At 61.2% G+C, this 16,046-nt stretch overlaps 1 protein-coding gene across 1 annotated transcript in view; it reads right to left on the bottom strand.

Annotated features, from left to right (window-relative positions):
• The window catches only part of CROCC (ciliary rootlet coiled-coil, rootletin), a 43,836-nt gene extending 27,790 nt beyond the window's left edge, over positions 1-16,046 (bottom strand). The window contains exons 1-14 of the mRNA XM_054175649.1: positions 15,912-16,046; positions 10,889-11,074; positions 10,727-10,810; positions 10,548-10,639; positions 10,290-10,455; positions 8,100-8,206; positions 7,829-8,023; positions 6,769-6,865; positions 5,850-5,945; positions 5,065-5,183; positions 3,641-3,662; positions 3,154-3,353; positions 2,648-2,809; positions 1,295-1,439 (exon numbers count right to left, since the gene is read on the bottom strand). Of these exons, the coding sequence (XP_054031624.1) occupies positions 1,295-1,439; positions 2,648-2,809; positions 3,154-3,353; positions 3,641-3,662; positions 5,065-5,183; positions 5,850-5,945; positions 6,769-6,865; positions 7,829-8,023; positions 8,100-8,206; positions 10,290-10,455; positions 10,548-10,639; positions 10,727-10,810; positions 10,889-11,074; positions 15,912-16,046 (1,806 nt within the window). The remainder of the gene's footprint in view (positions 1-1,294; positions 1,440-2,647; positions 2,810-3,153; positions 3,354-3,640; positions 3,663-5,064; positions 5,184-5,849; positions 5,946-6,768; positions 6,866-7,828; positions 8,024-8,099; positions 8,207-10,289; positions 10,456-10,547; positions 10,640-10,726; positions 10,811-10,888; positions 11,075-15,911) is intronic.

Here is a 16,046-nt window from a genome sequence, read left to right as displayed (position 1 = left end):
TGCAGGGGCCACACCTGTCGCTTAGGGGATGCATCTGCTGCTTGGGAGTTGCACCCACTGCATGGGATGAGCCTGGGGCTTAGGGCTCCACTCACTGCAGGTGATGCACCTGCTGCTGGAAGGCTGCACCTGATGCAGAGGCCACGCTTGTTGCTTAGGAGTTGCACCCACTGCATGGGATGAGCCTGGTGCTTAGGGACTGCACCTGCTGCAGGGGGATGCACCTGCTGCTGGAGCTATGCCTGTTGCTTAGGGGATACATCTGCTGCTTGGGAGTTGCACCCACTGCATGGGATGAGCCTGGTGCTTAGGGCTGCACTCACTGCAGGGGGATGCACCTGCTGCTGGAGCTATGCCTGTTGCTTAGGGGATACATCTGCTGCTTGGGAGTTGCACCCACTGCATGGGATGAGCCTGGTGCTTAGGGCTGCACTCACTGCAGGGGCCACACCTGCTGCTTAGGGGATGCATCTGCTGCTTGGGAGTTGCACCCACTGCATGGGATGAGCCTGGTGCTTAGGGCTGCACTCACTGCAGGGGGATGCACCTGCTGCTGGAGCTATGCCTGTTGCTTAGGGGATGCATCTGCTGCAGGGGTTGCACTTGCTGCTTAGGAGTTGCACCCACTGCATGGGATGAGCCTGGGGCTTAGGGCTGCACTCACTGCAGGGGGATGCACCTGCTGCTGGAAGGCTGCACCTGATGCAGAGGCCACGCTTGTTGCTTAGGGGTTGCAGCCACTGCATGGGATGAGCCTGGTGCTTAGGGACTGCACCTGCTGCAGGGGGATGCACCTGCTGCTGGAGCTATGCCTGTTGCTTAGGGGATGCATCTGCTGCAGGGGTTGCACTTGCTGCTTAGGAGTTGCACCCACTGCATGGGATGAGCCTGGGGCTTAGGGGTTGCATCGTCTGCAGGGGGATGCACCCCTGCTGCTGGAAGGCTGCACCTGATGCAGGAGCCACACCTGTCACTTAGGGGATGCATCTGCTGCAGGGGTTCTGTCTGCTTCTTGGGAGTTGCACCCACTGCATGGGGTGAGCCTGGTGTGTCAGAGTTGCACCCGCTGCAGGAGCTGAGTGTTATTGAGGGGTTGCACCTGCTGCATGGGGGTGCACCCACTGCTGGGGAGCTGTACTTGCTGCATGAGCTGTGCCTGTTGCTTAGGGGTTGCAGGCACTGACTGGGAGAGGTGACAGCCTCTGCAGAGGGGGCAAAGCCTGATGCATGGGAGGGGGGCTGTACCCACTGCACTGGGGGTGCAAGGGGGGGGGGGGTAGTCCTGGGGACCCACCTTTGCCAGCGCCTCAGCCAGAGCCTCCTGCTCCCCCCGAGCCACCTCGGCCTCCAGCGCCGCCCTGCTCAGCGCCTCCCGCGCCTCCAGCAGCTCCTGCTGCGCCGCAGCCCTCTGCGCCTCCAGCTCCTCCACCTGCTGCTGGCTGGGGCACCCAGGGCATGGGGGGGTCAGCACCCACTCGAAGGGGCATCACAGCACCCCCTGTTTAGTGGCACCCACTTGGGAGGTGGCAGCACCCCCAGAAGTTTTGCACCCCACCCGCTCGGGGATCTTGCAGCACCCTCCTGGAGGGGCCAAGGTGGCAGCACCCACTGGGGAGGGGGGGGTCCTGCTGCACCCACCTTACAGGGAGGCTTCAGGAGATCCACTTGGGTGGGGGGGAAGTTGCAACACCCCAGTTGGGAAGGGGGAGAGGTGGCAGCACTCCCATCAAGGGGGCTTCAGGGGACTCCTTTTGGGCAAGGCTGCAGCACCTGCTGACATTTTGCAGCACCCACTCGGTGGGAAGGTGCAGCACCCAGCTGAAGGGGGTGCAGCACCCCATTTAGGAGTGGGCAAGGGGGCAGCACTTAGATTGGGGGGGCAGGTTGCAGGGGTCCCCCTGGGGTTTTGCAGCACCTAGTTGGGGAGGGGGATGCTGCAGCACCCACCATTGCCACGCAGCACCCATGACCACCTTGCAGCACCCACCACCTCCATGCAGCACCCACCACTGCCACACAGCATCTCCCACCTCCATGCAGCATCTCCCACCTCCATGCAGCACCCACCACTGCCATGCAGCACTCATTATCACCATGCAGCACCCACCATTGCCATGCAGCACTCATTATCACCATGCAGCACCCACCATTGCCATGCAGCACTCATTATCACCATGCAACACCCACCATTGCCATGCAGCACTCATTATCACCATGCAGCACCCACCACTGCCATGCAGCACTCATTATCACCATGCAACACCCACCACTGCCATGCAGCACTCATTATCACCATTCAGCACCCACCACTGCCATGCAGCACTCATTATCACCATGCAGCACCCACCATTGCCATGCAGCACTCATCATCACCATGCAGCACCCACCACTGCCATGCAGCACTCATTATCACCATGCAGCACCCACCACTGCCATGCAGCACTCATTATCACCATGCAGCACCCACCACTGCCATGCAGCACTCATCATCACCATGCAGCACTCATTATCACCATGCAGCACCCACCACTGCCATGCAGCACTCATTATCACCATGCAGCACCCACCACTGCCATGCAGCACTCATTATCACCATGCAGCACCCACCACTGCCATGCAGCACTCATCATCACCATACAGCACCCACCTGTGCTGCAGCTGCTGGCGGGCGGCCTCGGCGTTGCGGGCGGCCTCGGCGCAGGCATCCTCCAGCCCCTCGCCCTGGCGCTGCAGCTGTGCCCGCTCCTGCTGCAGGGCACCTGCACGCTGCTGCTCCGCTGCCAGCGCCGCCTCTGCCCGCAGCTGCTCCCTGCCGGACAGGGGGACGGACACGGTGGGTGGACAGACAGACGGATGTGGATGGGTGGGTGGGTGGATGGGTAGATAGGTGGAGGGGAGGGTGGAGGGGAGGGTGGAGGGGAGGGTGGAGGGGAGGGTGGAGGGGAGGGTGCAGGGACAGAGTGGCCAGGACACAGGGGATTGGATGTGCAGGGATGCAGAGGTATGGTCAGGATGCAGAGGGACAGGTGGGGATGCAAAGATGGGCTGGGAAAGATGGACACAAGGATGAGCACAGACAGACAGGGGGATGCAGGGGCAGCCCCTCCGGGACAGACAGAGCTGAGGACAGACAGGAGGACAGGCACCGGGTACCTGCGCAGGCCCTCAGCCTCCACCCGCAGCTGAGCCACCTCGCACAGGGCCTCATCCTGCGCCCGCCGGCAGCCTTCGGCCTCGGCGCTGAGCTCCTGCAGCCTCCGCTCCAGGGTCCCCAGCTGCTGCTTGCTGTCCCCAAGCTCCTGCTGGAGGCCCTCGGCCAGCTCCCGGCTGGCATCTGCCTGGCTCCGGGCATCCTGGGTGAGGTACAAGGTGGGATCAGCCTTCATCATCACCATCATCATCATCACAGTCTCACAGTACATTAGAGGGTGGAAAGGGCCTCCAGAGACCATCCAGTCCAACCCCCCTGCCAGAGCAGGGTCACTTAGTCTGCACAGGAATGCATCCAGGAGGGGTTAGAAAGTCTCCTGAGGAGGGGACTCCACAGCCCCCTGGGCAGCCTGCTCCAGGGCTCTGGGACCCTCACAGTGCAGAAGTTCCTCCTCATGGTGAGCTGCAATCTTCTATGCTCAAGTCTGACCCTGGTGTTCCTTGGCTGATTGCTGTGCACCACCCAAAAGAGCTTGGCCCCCTCCACCTGACACCCACCCTTCAGCTATTGATAGCCACTGATCAGATCCCTCTCAGCCTTCTCCTCTCCACACAGCCCCAGGGCTCTCAGTCTCTCTTCACAGGGCAGATGCTCAAGTCCCCAAATCATCCTCATGGACTCTCCCCAGCAGGTCTCTGTCTCTCTTGACCTGGGGAGCCCAGAGCTGGACACAGGATTGCAGCTGTGGTCTCAAGCAGGGCAGAGTGGATGAGGGGCAGAAGAACCTCCCCAGCCCTGCTGGCCACACTCCTCTTGCTGCACCCCAGGACCCCATTGGCTCTCTTGGCCCCCAGGGCACATTGCTGTCCCAGGCAGAACCTGCTGCCCACCAGCACTCCAAGGTCTCTCTCCATGGAGCTGCTCTGCAGCAGGGCAGCCTCTAACCTGCCCTGGTGCCTGCTGTTGTCCCTCCCCAGCTGCAGGACCCTGCACTGGTCCTTACTGAACTCCATGAGGTTTGCCTGCAGGCAGCTCTCAGCCTGCCCAGGCCATGTTGGATGGCAGCACAGCCTGAGGGGTGTCAGCCACCCCCCAGTTTGGTATCATCAATGAACCTACTGAGGGTGCTCTCAATCCCCTCAGCCAGGTCATTGATAAAGATACTGAACAAAACTGGCCCCAGTGCTGATTGCTGGAGAACTGGGGAGTGTGGCCAGCAGAGCCAGGGAGGTTCTCCCCCCACCCACTCTGCCCTGCTGAGGCCACAGCTGGAATGTTGCAGCCAGCTCTGGGCTCCCCAGCTCAGGAGGGACAGGGAGCTGCTGGAGAGAGTCCAAGGGAGGGCTCCAAGGATGCTGAAGGGACTGCAGCACTGCCTGGGGAGGAGAGGCTGAGAGCCCTGGGGGTGTTCAATCTGGAGAGGAGAAGGCTGAGAGGGGATTTGATCAGTGTCTATCAATAGCTGAGGGCTGGGGGTCAGGAGGCAGGGGACAGGGACAGGCTCTGCTCAGCTGCACCCTGGGACGGGACAAGGGGCAGTGGATATAAACTCCAGCACAGGAGGCTTCACCTCACCATGAGGAGGAACTTCTTGACTGTGAGGGTCCCAGAGCCCTGGAGCAGGCTGCCCAGAGAGGTTGTGGAGTCTCCTCCTCTGGAGCCTTCCCAGCCCCATCTGGATGTGTTCTGTGTGCCCTGTGCTGGGCTCTGTGCTCCTGCTCTGGCAGGGGGTTGGACTGGATGAGCTGCAGAGGTCCCTTCCAGCCCCTGACACCCTGTGAACACCACTGGCCGCAGGCCTCCAAGCTGACTCTGTGCCACTGCTGAGAACCCTCTGAGCTCTCCTGTGGAGCTGCTCTGCAACCCACCGGGGGTGCAGCATCTCCCCCTGCAGCCCCCTGCCTCTCACCTGCAGCTGCAGGCGGCGGCGGCGCAGGGCAGCGTGGACGGCGGTGAGGCTGCGCTGAGGGGACGTGGGGGGACACGGAGGGGACGCTGGGGGAGGCTGCTCAGGGTCCTCAGCCAGCACTGCCTGCGAGGGGACAGGGAGAGACCCTCGGTCACGGAGGGGAGAGTTTGGGTCTGCAGGGGGGAACCCAAGGCACGGCGAGGGGCTGGGGACACCGGGGAGGGGCTGGGGACACCGGGGAGGGGCTGGGGACACCGGGGAGGCCATGGGGACACCGGGGAGGCCATGGGGACACCGGGGAGGCCATGGGGACACCGGGGGAGGGGATGGGGACACCGGGGGAGGGGATGGGGACACCGGGGGAGGGGATGGGGACACCGGGGAGGCCATGGGGACCCCGGGGGAGGGGATGGGGACACCGGGGGAGGGGATGGGGACACCGGGGGAGGGGATGGGGACACCGGGGAGGCCATGGGGACACCGGGGGAGGCCATGGGGACACCGGGGGAGGCCATGGGGACACCGGGGGAGGGGATGGGGACACCGGGGAGGCCATGGGGACACCGGGGGAGGGGATGGGGACACCGGGGGAGGGGATGGGGACACCGGGGGAGGGGATGGGGACACCGGGGAGGCCATGGGGACACCGGGGGAGGGGATGGGGACACCGGGGGAGGGGATGGGGACACCGGGGGAGGGGATGGGGACACCGGGGGAGGCCATGGGGACACCGGGGAGGCCATGGGGACACCGGGGGAGGCCATGGGGACACCGGGGAGCCCCCAGCACCTGGGTGATGTCCTGCAGCGTCTGACGGAGCAGCTCCAGCTCCGAGCGCAGAGCCTTCACCTCAGCCGGTGCTGGGTCCTGGGCACGTGAGGCCTCCTGCAAACCAACCCCAGGGCAGCACTGGGCACGGCTGGGGCATGCTGGGCATCGTGCCCTGATGGGCAGCACAGCCTGGCATGCAGCATGCAGCACAGCCTGTCCATGCATCGCACCTTGGCATGCACCATGCAACGCAGCCTGGTGCTTACTGCAGCCTGGCATGAATCAGGCACTGTGCAGTGCAGCCCAGCATGCATCACGCCCTGGCATGCAGCATGCATGGCAGCTTGGTACACGTCATGCTCTGGTGTGCAGGGTGCATTGCAGTGTGGCATGCAGCATGCATGGCAGCTTGGTACACGTCATGCTCTGGTGTGCAGGGTGCATTGCAGTGTGGCATGCAGCATGCCCTCACACACACCAGGGGCTGTGGCTTGGCATACCTTGTGCCCTGGTGTGCACTGTACCCTGGCATGCAGCATGCCCCTAAAGGCATGATGCATTGTGGCTTGGTGCTGTTTGCATCATGTGTTGCAACTTGGCATGCACCACACCTCAATGTGCATTCAGCATTGTTACATGAGATGCATCATGCCCTAATGTGCATTGCAGCTTGGCATGCATTGTGCCCTGGCATGCCCTGTGTGTTGTAGCTTGACATGCATCCTGCCCTGTCATGCAGTGTGTTGCAACTTGGCATGCATGCTGCCCTGCCATGAAGCATGTATTGCAGCTCAGCATGCATTGTGCCCTGGCATGCAGTTTGTGTTGCAGCTTGGCATGCCCCCTGCCCTGCTGTGGCTCCTGAGCTGCATGCAGCTCACCATGCTTTGTGCCCCAGCATGCCCAACCTCAGCACCCTCCCCCCCCCACCCCTCACCAGCTGCTGCAGCTGCAGCCTCAGAGTCTCCACCGTCCGCTCCTTCTCCTCATCCTCACCCCGCAGCCGCTCCAGGGCCACCACCAGCTCTGCCAACCTGCAGCAAGACACCAGGCAGCAGCAGGGCCCCTGTGACCCTCTGTGATCTCTGAGACCTTCAGCAAAGACCTGGGCAAGGGCCCCCTTGGTCACTCTGCAGATGACACCAAGCTGGGAGGGACTCTTGACCTGCTGGAGCCTTGGAGTCTCTGCAGAGGGCCCAGGCCAGGCTGGATCTGTGAGCCAAGGCCAGTGGGCTGAGGTTCAACAAGGCCAAGGGCTGGGTCCTGCTCCTGGGTCACAACAACCCCATGAAGGCTCCAGGCTGGGGGCAGAGGGGCTGGAAAGTGCCCAGTAGAGGAAGACCCTGGGGGTGCTGGTTGACAGCAGCTGAAGATGAGCCAGGGGTGCCCAGGTGGCCAAGAAGGTCCCCAGCAGCCTGGCCTGGAGCAGCAATGCTGTGGGCAGCAGGAGCAAGGCAGGGACTGTGCCCCTGGGCTGGGCAGTGGAGAGGCCACACCTTGAGGCCTGGGTTCAGATTTGGACCCTTCACTCCGAGAGGGACATTGAGGGCTGGAGCAGGTCCAGAGAAGGATCTGGAGAACAGGTTTGGTGAAGAGCAGCTGAGGGACCTGGGGTTGTGGAGCCTGGAGAAAAGGAGGCTGAGGGGTGACCTTCTGGCTCTCTACAACTCCCTGAAAGGAGGTTGGAGCCAGGTGGGGGTTGGTCCCAGGACAAGAGGCAATGGCCTCAAGTTGCCCCAGCAGAGGTTTAGGCTGGCCATGAGGAACAATTTCTTGTCCTTGGGGGTTGTCCAGGCCTGGCCCAGGCTGCCCAGGGCAGTGCTGCAGTCCCCAGCCCCGGAGGGCTTTCCAAGCCCTGGAGAGGTGGTGCTGAGGGCCACGGTTTGGTGGTGCCCTGAGCAGGGCTGGGCTCAGGGTTGGACTCAATGATCCTGAAGGCCTTTCCCAGGCAGAACAACTCCCTCCCCCCGTGCAGAGCAGCTCCCTCTCCCCAGCACCTGGCTCCGAGGGCAGCTTTCTCCCGGTCAGCATCCTGTGCCCTCTCCTCCAGCCGTGCCAGCCGCAGCTTCTGCTGCTCCGTCGCGGCTGCCGCCTGGCTCTCCGCCAGCCGCAGGTTGGCAGCCAGGTGCAGGCAGGCGGCGTGGGCAGCCCTGCCGGCCCGCGACGCCTCGTGGCTCAGCTCCGACAGGTCCCTGCCACGGCACGCACGGGGTGGGACCCAGCCGGCCCCGGGCGCCTCTGGGACCCCCTCCCCGGGACCCCGCTGACCTCTCGGTGCTGGCTTTCACCTCGCCGAAGTGCCGCCTGAAGGCCACCACCTGCCGCCAGAGCGTCAGCAGCCGGCTGTGCTCGTTGCTGAAGTAGGTGTTGAAGGACTGCAAGGGACAGAGCAGTGCTGGTCCTGCCCAGCTGCCTCCCCTGGCAGCGCCTCCAGCTGCCCACGCCCCTCAGCCCTCCGCCTTTGCTCCCCGTGCAACATCCTCACACCCGCAGCCGGCACAGCCAACCTCCTCCACAGCCCCCAGCCCCCCACCCCAAGTGCCCTCCACCTGGACAGAGAGGGACAGGGGACAGACACCTTGCTGCCCTGCATCTCCCTCCCACCATGTGCTGCAGCCCCTGCACCCCCAAATTCTTCTCCATGCAACACCTCTTGTGGCCCTGCATCTCTCCCAGAGGTCCTGCATCCCCCACAGTGGTCCTGCACCCCCCACAGTGGTCCTGCATCCCCCACAGTGGTCCTGCACCCCCCACAGTGGTCCTGCATCCCCCACAGTGGTCCTGCATCCCCCACTGGTCCTGCACCCCCCACAGTGGTCCTGCACCCCCCACAGTGGTCCTGCATCCCCCACAGTGGTCCTGCACCCCCCACAGTGGTCCTGCACCCCCCACAGTGGTCCTGCATCCCCCACTGGTCCTGCACCCCCCACAGTGGTCCTGCACCCCCCACAGTGGTCCTGCACCCCCCACAGTGGTCCTGCATCCCCCACAGTGGTCCTGCACCCCCCACAGTGGTCCTGCACCCCCCACAGTGGTCCTGCATCCCCCACAGTGGTCCTGCACCCCCCACAGTGGTCCTGCACCCCCCACAGTGGTCCTGCACCCCCCACAGTGGTCTCACCACCCCTTTCCTTGTTGCATCCCCACATCCCCCTGCCTCACATCGCTCTCCCATCACATGCCACCTGCCCTGTGCCCCTAAATTCTTCCCCATGCAACATCTCCCATGGTCCTTCACCCCTCCCAGGGGTCCTCCAATCCTCCCTGTGCCTCATCCCCACACTCCCCTGCCCTGCATTGCCCTCCCATCACGTGCCACATCCCCTGCACCCCCAAATTCTTCTCCATGAAGCATCCCCCATGGTTCCACATCCTTCACAGTGCTCCTCCAGCCCTCCTGGTGGTCCTTTAGTCCCTTTCAGTGCTGCATTCCCACATGCCCCTGCCTTGGATCATCACATGCCACATCCCCTGCACCCCCAAATTTTAATCTATGCAACATGAGCCATTGGCAGAGGCTGCCCAGGGAGGTGCTGGAGTCCCCATCCCTGGAGGTGTTCAAGAAGCCTGTGGCCATGGCACCTGGGGACAGGGTTTGATGGCCATGGTGGTGCTGGGTTGATGGTTGGCCTCAATGATCTGCTAGAGAGCAGCCCTGTGGAGAAGGGCTTTGGAGTGCTGGTGGGCAGCAAGTTCTGCATGGGACAGCAATGTGCCCTGGTGGCCAAGAAGGCCAATGGGATCCTGGGGGGCATCCAGAGGAGTGTGGCCAGCAGAGCCAGGGAGGTTCTCCTCCTCCTCTGCTCTGCCCTGCTGAGGCCACACTTGGAATGTTGCAGCCAGCTCTGGGCTGCCCAGCTCAGGAGGGACAGGGAGCTGCTGGAGAGAGTCCAAGGGAGGCTCCAAGGATGCTGAAGGGACTGCAGCACTGCCTGGGGAGGAGAGGCTGAGAGCCCTGGGGGTGGTTAGTCTGGAGAGGAGAAGGCTGAGAGGGATCTGATCAATGGCTATAAATATCTGAGGGGGGGTCAGAAGGGAGGGGACAGGGACAGGCTCTGCTCAGCTGCACCCTGGGATAGGACAAGGGGCAATGGATATAAACTCCAGCACAGGAGGCTTCACCTCAGCATGAGGAGGAACTTCTGCACTGTGAGGGTCCCAGAGCCCTGGAACAGGCTGCCCAGAGAGGTTGTGGAGTCTCCTTCTCTGGAGCCTTTGCAGCCCCCTCTGGCTGTGTTCCTGTGTGCCCTGTGCTGGGCTCTGTGCTCCTGCTCTGGCAGGGGGCTGGACTGGAACATCTCCAGAGGTCCCTTCCAGCCCCTGACACCCTGTGACCTCAGAGAGCTCTTCCAACCCAATCCATATCTCCCACGGTCCCACACCCTTGCCAGTGGCCCCACATCCTTCACATTCCTCTCCCCACCACCATCCCTCCACCTGCCCAGGCTCCCTCCAGACCTCCTCCTCACGCCTCCACTCCACTTCTCTCTGCTGCAGCTCGTCGCGGGCCCGCGCCCAGTCCGCGGTCAGCTTGCGAATGTCCTCGCTCAGCGCCGCGTTGGCCACGTTGGCTTGCTCCAGCTGCTCCCTCAGCATCGAGTTCACCTGCACCAGGCTGCTGCTCCTGGCGTGGGGGCAAGGCCGGCTCACACGTGGCCAGAGGGTTGGTGGAAGGGAGGGGGGGTGGTCCCACAGTCGGGGACGCCCCTGAGTCACCTCTGCTGCTCCTCCTCCAGCCGGATCAGGGCATTCTCCAGCTCGTTGCTGCCCTCCTCATCAGGCTGCGAGATGCTCACATCCAGCTGGCCCTGTGGGGACAGCAGCCCCCTTGCTGTCACCTCAGTTTGGGGGAGGTTAAAGAGCAGCAGACACCCCCCCAGAAAACCATCCCTCACCGTCAGCCTCTCCTGCTCCAGCTCCGTCTCCTTCTCCAGCAGCTGCTGCTCCACCTCGCCGCATTTCTTCTTGTACTGCAACACCTGGCCGGGGGGACGGGGGTGGGGGTGACACCAGGAGAGGGTGGCCCTCCAAACGTCCCCACCCTGGGAAGGATTTACCTTGGCCTGGAGCTTCTGCACCAGCTGAGCCTGGCGCTGCTGGCCCTCCTGGTAGGCCTGCAGCTTGCGCTTGTAGGCAGCTTGCTCCTCCTCCAGCAGCCGCCGCAGTTCGATGTTGTGCTGCGCCAGGCTCCGGCTCTCCGCCGCCTCCTGCTCGCCTGCCTCCAGCCGCAGGCTCTGCTCCAGCTGGGAGAGGATGAGGGAGACCCCAGGATGGTCACAAAGATACACACTGGGATGCTAAAAACACCCCCAGCGGCCACTGGGAGGGAGTCTTGATCTGCTCAAAGGCAGGAAGGCTCTGCAGAGGGACCTGGCCAGGGTGGATGGATGAGCCAAGGCCAACGGGATGAGGCTCAGCGGGGCCAAGGGCTGGGTCCTGCACTTGGGTCACAACAACCCCAGGAAGGCTCCAGGCTGGGGGCAGAGTGGCTGGAAAGTGCCCAGCAGGAAAGGACCTGGGGGTGCTGGTTGACAGCAGCTGACAGCCAGGTGGCCAAGAAGGTCTCCAGCATCCTGGCTTAGATCAGTGGGGCCAGCAGGAGCAGGGCAGGGATCATTCCCACAGGCTGGGCACTGCTGAGGCCACACCTGGAGTGCTGGGGTCGGTTTTGGACTCCTCACTCCAAGAGGGACATTGAGGGCTGGAGCAGGTCCAGAGAAGGGCAAAGTAAAGGGTCTGAAGAACAGGGCAGGTGAGGAGCAGCTGAGGGACCTGGGGGTGTTTAATCTGGAGAAAAGGAGGCTGAGGGGAGACCTTCTGGATCTCCACAACTCCCTGAAAGGTTGGAGTGAGGTTGGGATAGGATAGGATAGGATAGGATAGGATTAGGATAGGATAGGATAGGATAGGATTAACCAGGTTGGAAAAGACCTTTGAGATCAAGTCCAACCTCTCCCCCAGCACCATCTGATCAACTCAACCATGGCACCAAGTGCCTCAGCCAGGCTCTTCCTAAACACCTCCAGGGATGGGGACTCCACCACCTCCCTGGGCAGCACATTCCCATGGCCAATCTCTCTTTCTATGAAGAATTTCTTCCTAACATCCAGCCTGAACCTCCCCTGGCACAGCTTGAGACTGTGTCCTCTTGTTCTGGTGCTGGTTGCCTGCAAGGGAGAAGAGACCAACCCCCAGCGGGCTCCAACCTCCCTGCAGGGAGCTGGAGAGAGCAAGAAGGTCTCCCCTGAGCCTCCTCTTCTGCAGGCTAAGCACCCCCAGCTCCCTCAGCCTCTCCTCCCAGGGCTGTGCTCCAGACCCCTCCCCAGCTTTGTTGCCCTTCTCTGGACACCTTCCAGCAGCTCAACCTCTTTCCTGACCTGAGGAGCCCAGAACTGGACACAGGACTCCAGGTGTGGCCTCAGCAATGCTGAGCACAGGGCACAAGGACTTCCCTGCTCCTGCTGGCCACACTCTTCCTGCTGCAGGCCAGGATGCCCTTGGCCTTCTTGGCCCCCTGGGCACACTGCTGGCTCCTGTTCAGCCTACAACCAATCAGCCCCCCCAGGTCCCTCTCTGCCTGGCTGCTCTCAGCCACTCTGATCCCAGTATCAGGTGACAGGAGAGGAAATAGCCTGAAATTGTTGCCCCAGGGGAGGTTTAGGTTGGACACGAGGAACAATTGGTCAGGGATTGGCACAGGCTGCCCAGGGAGGTGGTGGAGTCCTCATCCTTGGAGGTGTTCAAGAACCCTGTGGCCATGGCACCTGGGGCCATGGCTTGGTGGCCATGGTGGGGTTGGGTTGCTGGTTGGACTCCATGACCTTAGAGGTCTCTTCCAACCCCAACAAACTGATGATCCCCTGAGCCTTCCCTGACCCTCAACACCCTGCTCTGGGCAACACCACCACTTCAGCCAGCCCTTAATGCTCCAAAGCTGAGACCCCTCCCCACATCCTGCTTCCTTTTCCCCTCCTTGCTTGCCCAAAATGAGGATCAGTAGGAAACTTTGGGGGTGCTTTGACAAATAACCCAACTGTGCAGATGGGGGCTCAGCACAGCCCCACCCTGGCCCACAGAGGATTAGCCAGGGGGTGAACAACCCTCAGGCACGGCCGTGGTGGTTCCAATGGGTGAAGAAAGATCCTCCCTGAGTCCCCTCAGGGCTTTTTTATCCTGATCTGGGGCTCTTCTTGGTAAATAACCAACCCAAACCAGAGGCCCTGCCCCCCAGAAATTCCTGGCAGCCCCTCAGGACTCCCCAGGAGCCACATTCTGCCTCTGGCCACTGCCCAAACCCCTTTCTCGTGCCCCTGTTGCCACAGCAAAGGGAAGGACAGGGAGGGCAGGATCCTGCTTCCCAAAAAAGCAGAGGGACAAATAAAAGAGGGGTGGGAGGAGAGATGCTTTGTGCACCCCACGGGACAAGCCCTGGCAAGCTGGGACAGGTCTGGACGTGGCACCATCTGTGGCCTCCCCTCACAGAGGCTGCCCCTGCAGCCCAGAGCTGCCAGCACCTTCCCTGGAGGTGTTCCAGGACCCTGTGGCCATGGCACTGGGGGCCACGGTTCAGTGGCTGTGGTGGGGTTGGGCTGATGCTTGGGGTGGATGATCTCAGAAGGCTCTTCCAACCAAACTGATCCTGTGAGGCGAGAATTTGCAGCATCTCCTGCTCCCAGAGTAGGGTACACAAAGGTTACAGCTTGAACTGCCTTCATTGGGGCTGAAAAAGGGCAAGTCTGAGGTTATGACTTAAAGAGAAGGCTCCAGGGAAACCTCAGAGCAGCCTTCCAGTACCTGGAAGGGGCTCCAGGAGAGCTGGAGAAGGACTCTGGACAAGGGCTGAGAGTGCCAGGATGAGGAGCAAAGGCTTTGAGTTGGGAGAGGGGAGACTGAGAGGGGAGAGGAGGAAGAAATTGTTGAGAGTGAGGCTGGGGAGACTCTGGCACAGGCTGCCCAGGGAGGCTGTGGCTGTGCCCTGCCTGGAGGTGCTCAAGGCCAGGCTGGATGAGGCCCTGAGCAAGCTGGGCTGGAGGGAGGTGTCCCTGCCCATGGCAGGGGGCTGGAACTGGATGTGCTTAGTCTCAGGTTGAAGGTTGGACTTAAGGACCATAAAAGTCTCTTCCAATCAAAACAATTCTCTGTTTCCATAAAACAAATGGGTTTGGGTTAAAACGGGGGGGGAGGGGGAGGGGAGCTTAAAATGGGAGGGTCTGTCTTAAAATGGGTGGGGTTGAGGTTAAAACAAGAGAGGTTGGGGTAAAAACATGTGGGGTTGGGGTTAAAGTGGTTGAGTTTGAGGTTGAAACGGGTGGGGCTGGGTTAAAATGGGTGGGGCTGGGTTAAAATGGGTGGGGCTGGGTTAAAATGGGTGGGGCTGGGTTAAAATGGGTGGGGCTGGGTTAAAATGGGCAGGTTTGAAGCTAAAACTGTTGGGGTTGGGTTAAAAATTGGGAGGGCTTGAGGCTAAAACAGGTGGGTTTGGGTTAAAATTTGAAGGCTTGAGGTTAAAATGGGTGGGGTTGAGGGTTTGAGGCTGAAACAGGTGGCTCTGAAGTTAAAATGGGTGGGTTTGAGTTAAAACAGGCGGATTTGGGTTAAAATGGGTGGGTCTGGGTTAAAATGGGCAGGTTTGAAGCTAAAACTGCTGGGGTTGGGTTAAAATTGGGAGGGCTTGAGGCTAAAAGGGTGGGTTTGAGGCTAAAACAGGTGGGTTTGGGTTAAAATCTGAGGGCTTGAGGAGAAAATGGGTGGGTTTGGGTTAAAATGGGTGGGGTTGAGGGTTGGAGGCTGAAACAGGTGGGTCTGAAGTTAAAATGGGTAAGTTTGGGTTAAAATGGGCGGGTCTGGGTTAAAATGGGCGGGTCTGAAGCTAAAACTGTTGGGGTTGGGTTAAAATTGGGAGGGCTTGAGGCTAAAAGGGTGGGTTTGAGGCTAAAACAGGTGGGTTTGGGTTAAAATCTGAGGGCTTGAGGATAAAATGGGTGGGTTTGGGTTAAAATGGGTGGGGTTGAGGGTTGGAGGCTGAAACAGGTGGGTCTGAAGTTAAAATGGGTGGGTTTGAGTTAAAACAGGTGGATTTGGGTTAAAATGGGTGGGGTTGAGGTTGAAACAGGTGGGTCTGAGGTCACAACAGGTGGGTTTGGGTTAAAATGGGAGGGTCTGAGGTTGAAACAGGAGGGTCTGAGGCTCTGAGAGGTGGGTGTGGATTAAAATGAGAGGTGTGAGGTCACAACAGGTTGGTTTGGGTTAAAGTGGGTGGGTGGGAGGTTGCAAGAGGGGGATGTGGGTTAAAATGGGTGGGTCTGAGGTGGCAAGAGGTGGCTTGGGGTTAAAATGGGCGGGTCTGAAGTTACACCAGGTGGTTTGGGGTTAAAATGGGAGGGTGTGAGGTACCAATGGGAGGGTTTGGGTTAAAACAGGAGGGTCTGAGGTTACACCAGGTGGCTCTGGGTGCAGATGGGAGGGTGTGAGGTCACAAGTGGGGGGTGTGGGTTAAAATGGGTGGGTCTGAGGTTACACCAGGTGACTCTGGGTGCAGATGGGTGGATGTGAGGTCACAAGTGGGGGGTGTGGGTTAAAATGGGTGGGTCTGAGGTTACACCAGGTGGCTCTGGGTGCAGATGGGTGGGTGTGAGGTCACAAGTGGGGGGTGTGGGTTAAAAGGGGTGGGTGTGAGGTTACACCAGGTGGCTCTGGGCTCAAACAGGAGGGTGTGAGGCCAGAAGCAGGGGGTGTGGGTTATAAGGGGTGGGTCTGAGGTTACACCAGGTGGCTCTGGGTGCAGATGGGTGGGTGTGAGGTCACAAGTGGGGGGTGTGGGTTATAAGGGGTGGGTCTGAGGTTACACCAGGTGGCTCTGGGTTCAAACAGGAAGGTGTGAGGCCAGAAGCAGGGGGTGTGGGTTAAAAGGGGTGGGTGTGAGGTTACACCAGGTGGCTCTGGGTGCAGATGGGAGGGTGTGAGGTCACAAGTGGGGGGTGTGGGTTAAAAGGGGTGGGTGTGAGGTTACACCAGGTGGCTCTGGGCTCAAACAGGAGGGCGTGAGGCCAGAAGCAGGGGTGTGGGGCGCAGGGCTCGTACCCGCTGGCTGAGGGCGCTGTACTTGATGGCCAGCTCATCGCGCTCGGCGCGGCTCTGCGCCAGCAGGTCCTCCACGCGCGACAGCTCCTGCTGCAGGATGCGGTTCTCCTCCTGCAGGGACAGCAGCGAGGCCAT

Source organism: Dryobates pubescens, chromosome 33 (assembly GCF_014839835.1).
Source record: "Dryobates pubescens isolate bDryPub1 chromosome 33, bDryPub1.pri, whole genome shotgun sequence".
Lineage (NCBI taxonomy): Eukaryota > Metazoa > Chordata > Aves > Piciformes > Picidae > Dryobates > Dryobates pubescens.
The sequence above is the reverse complement of the archived record's forward strand: the minus strand, read 5'-3'. Positions and strand labels throughout refer to the sequence as shown.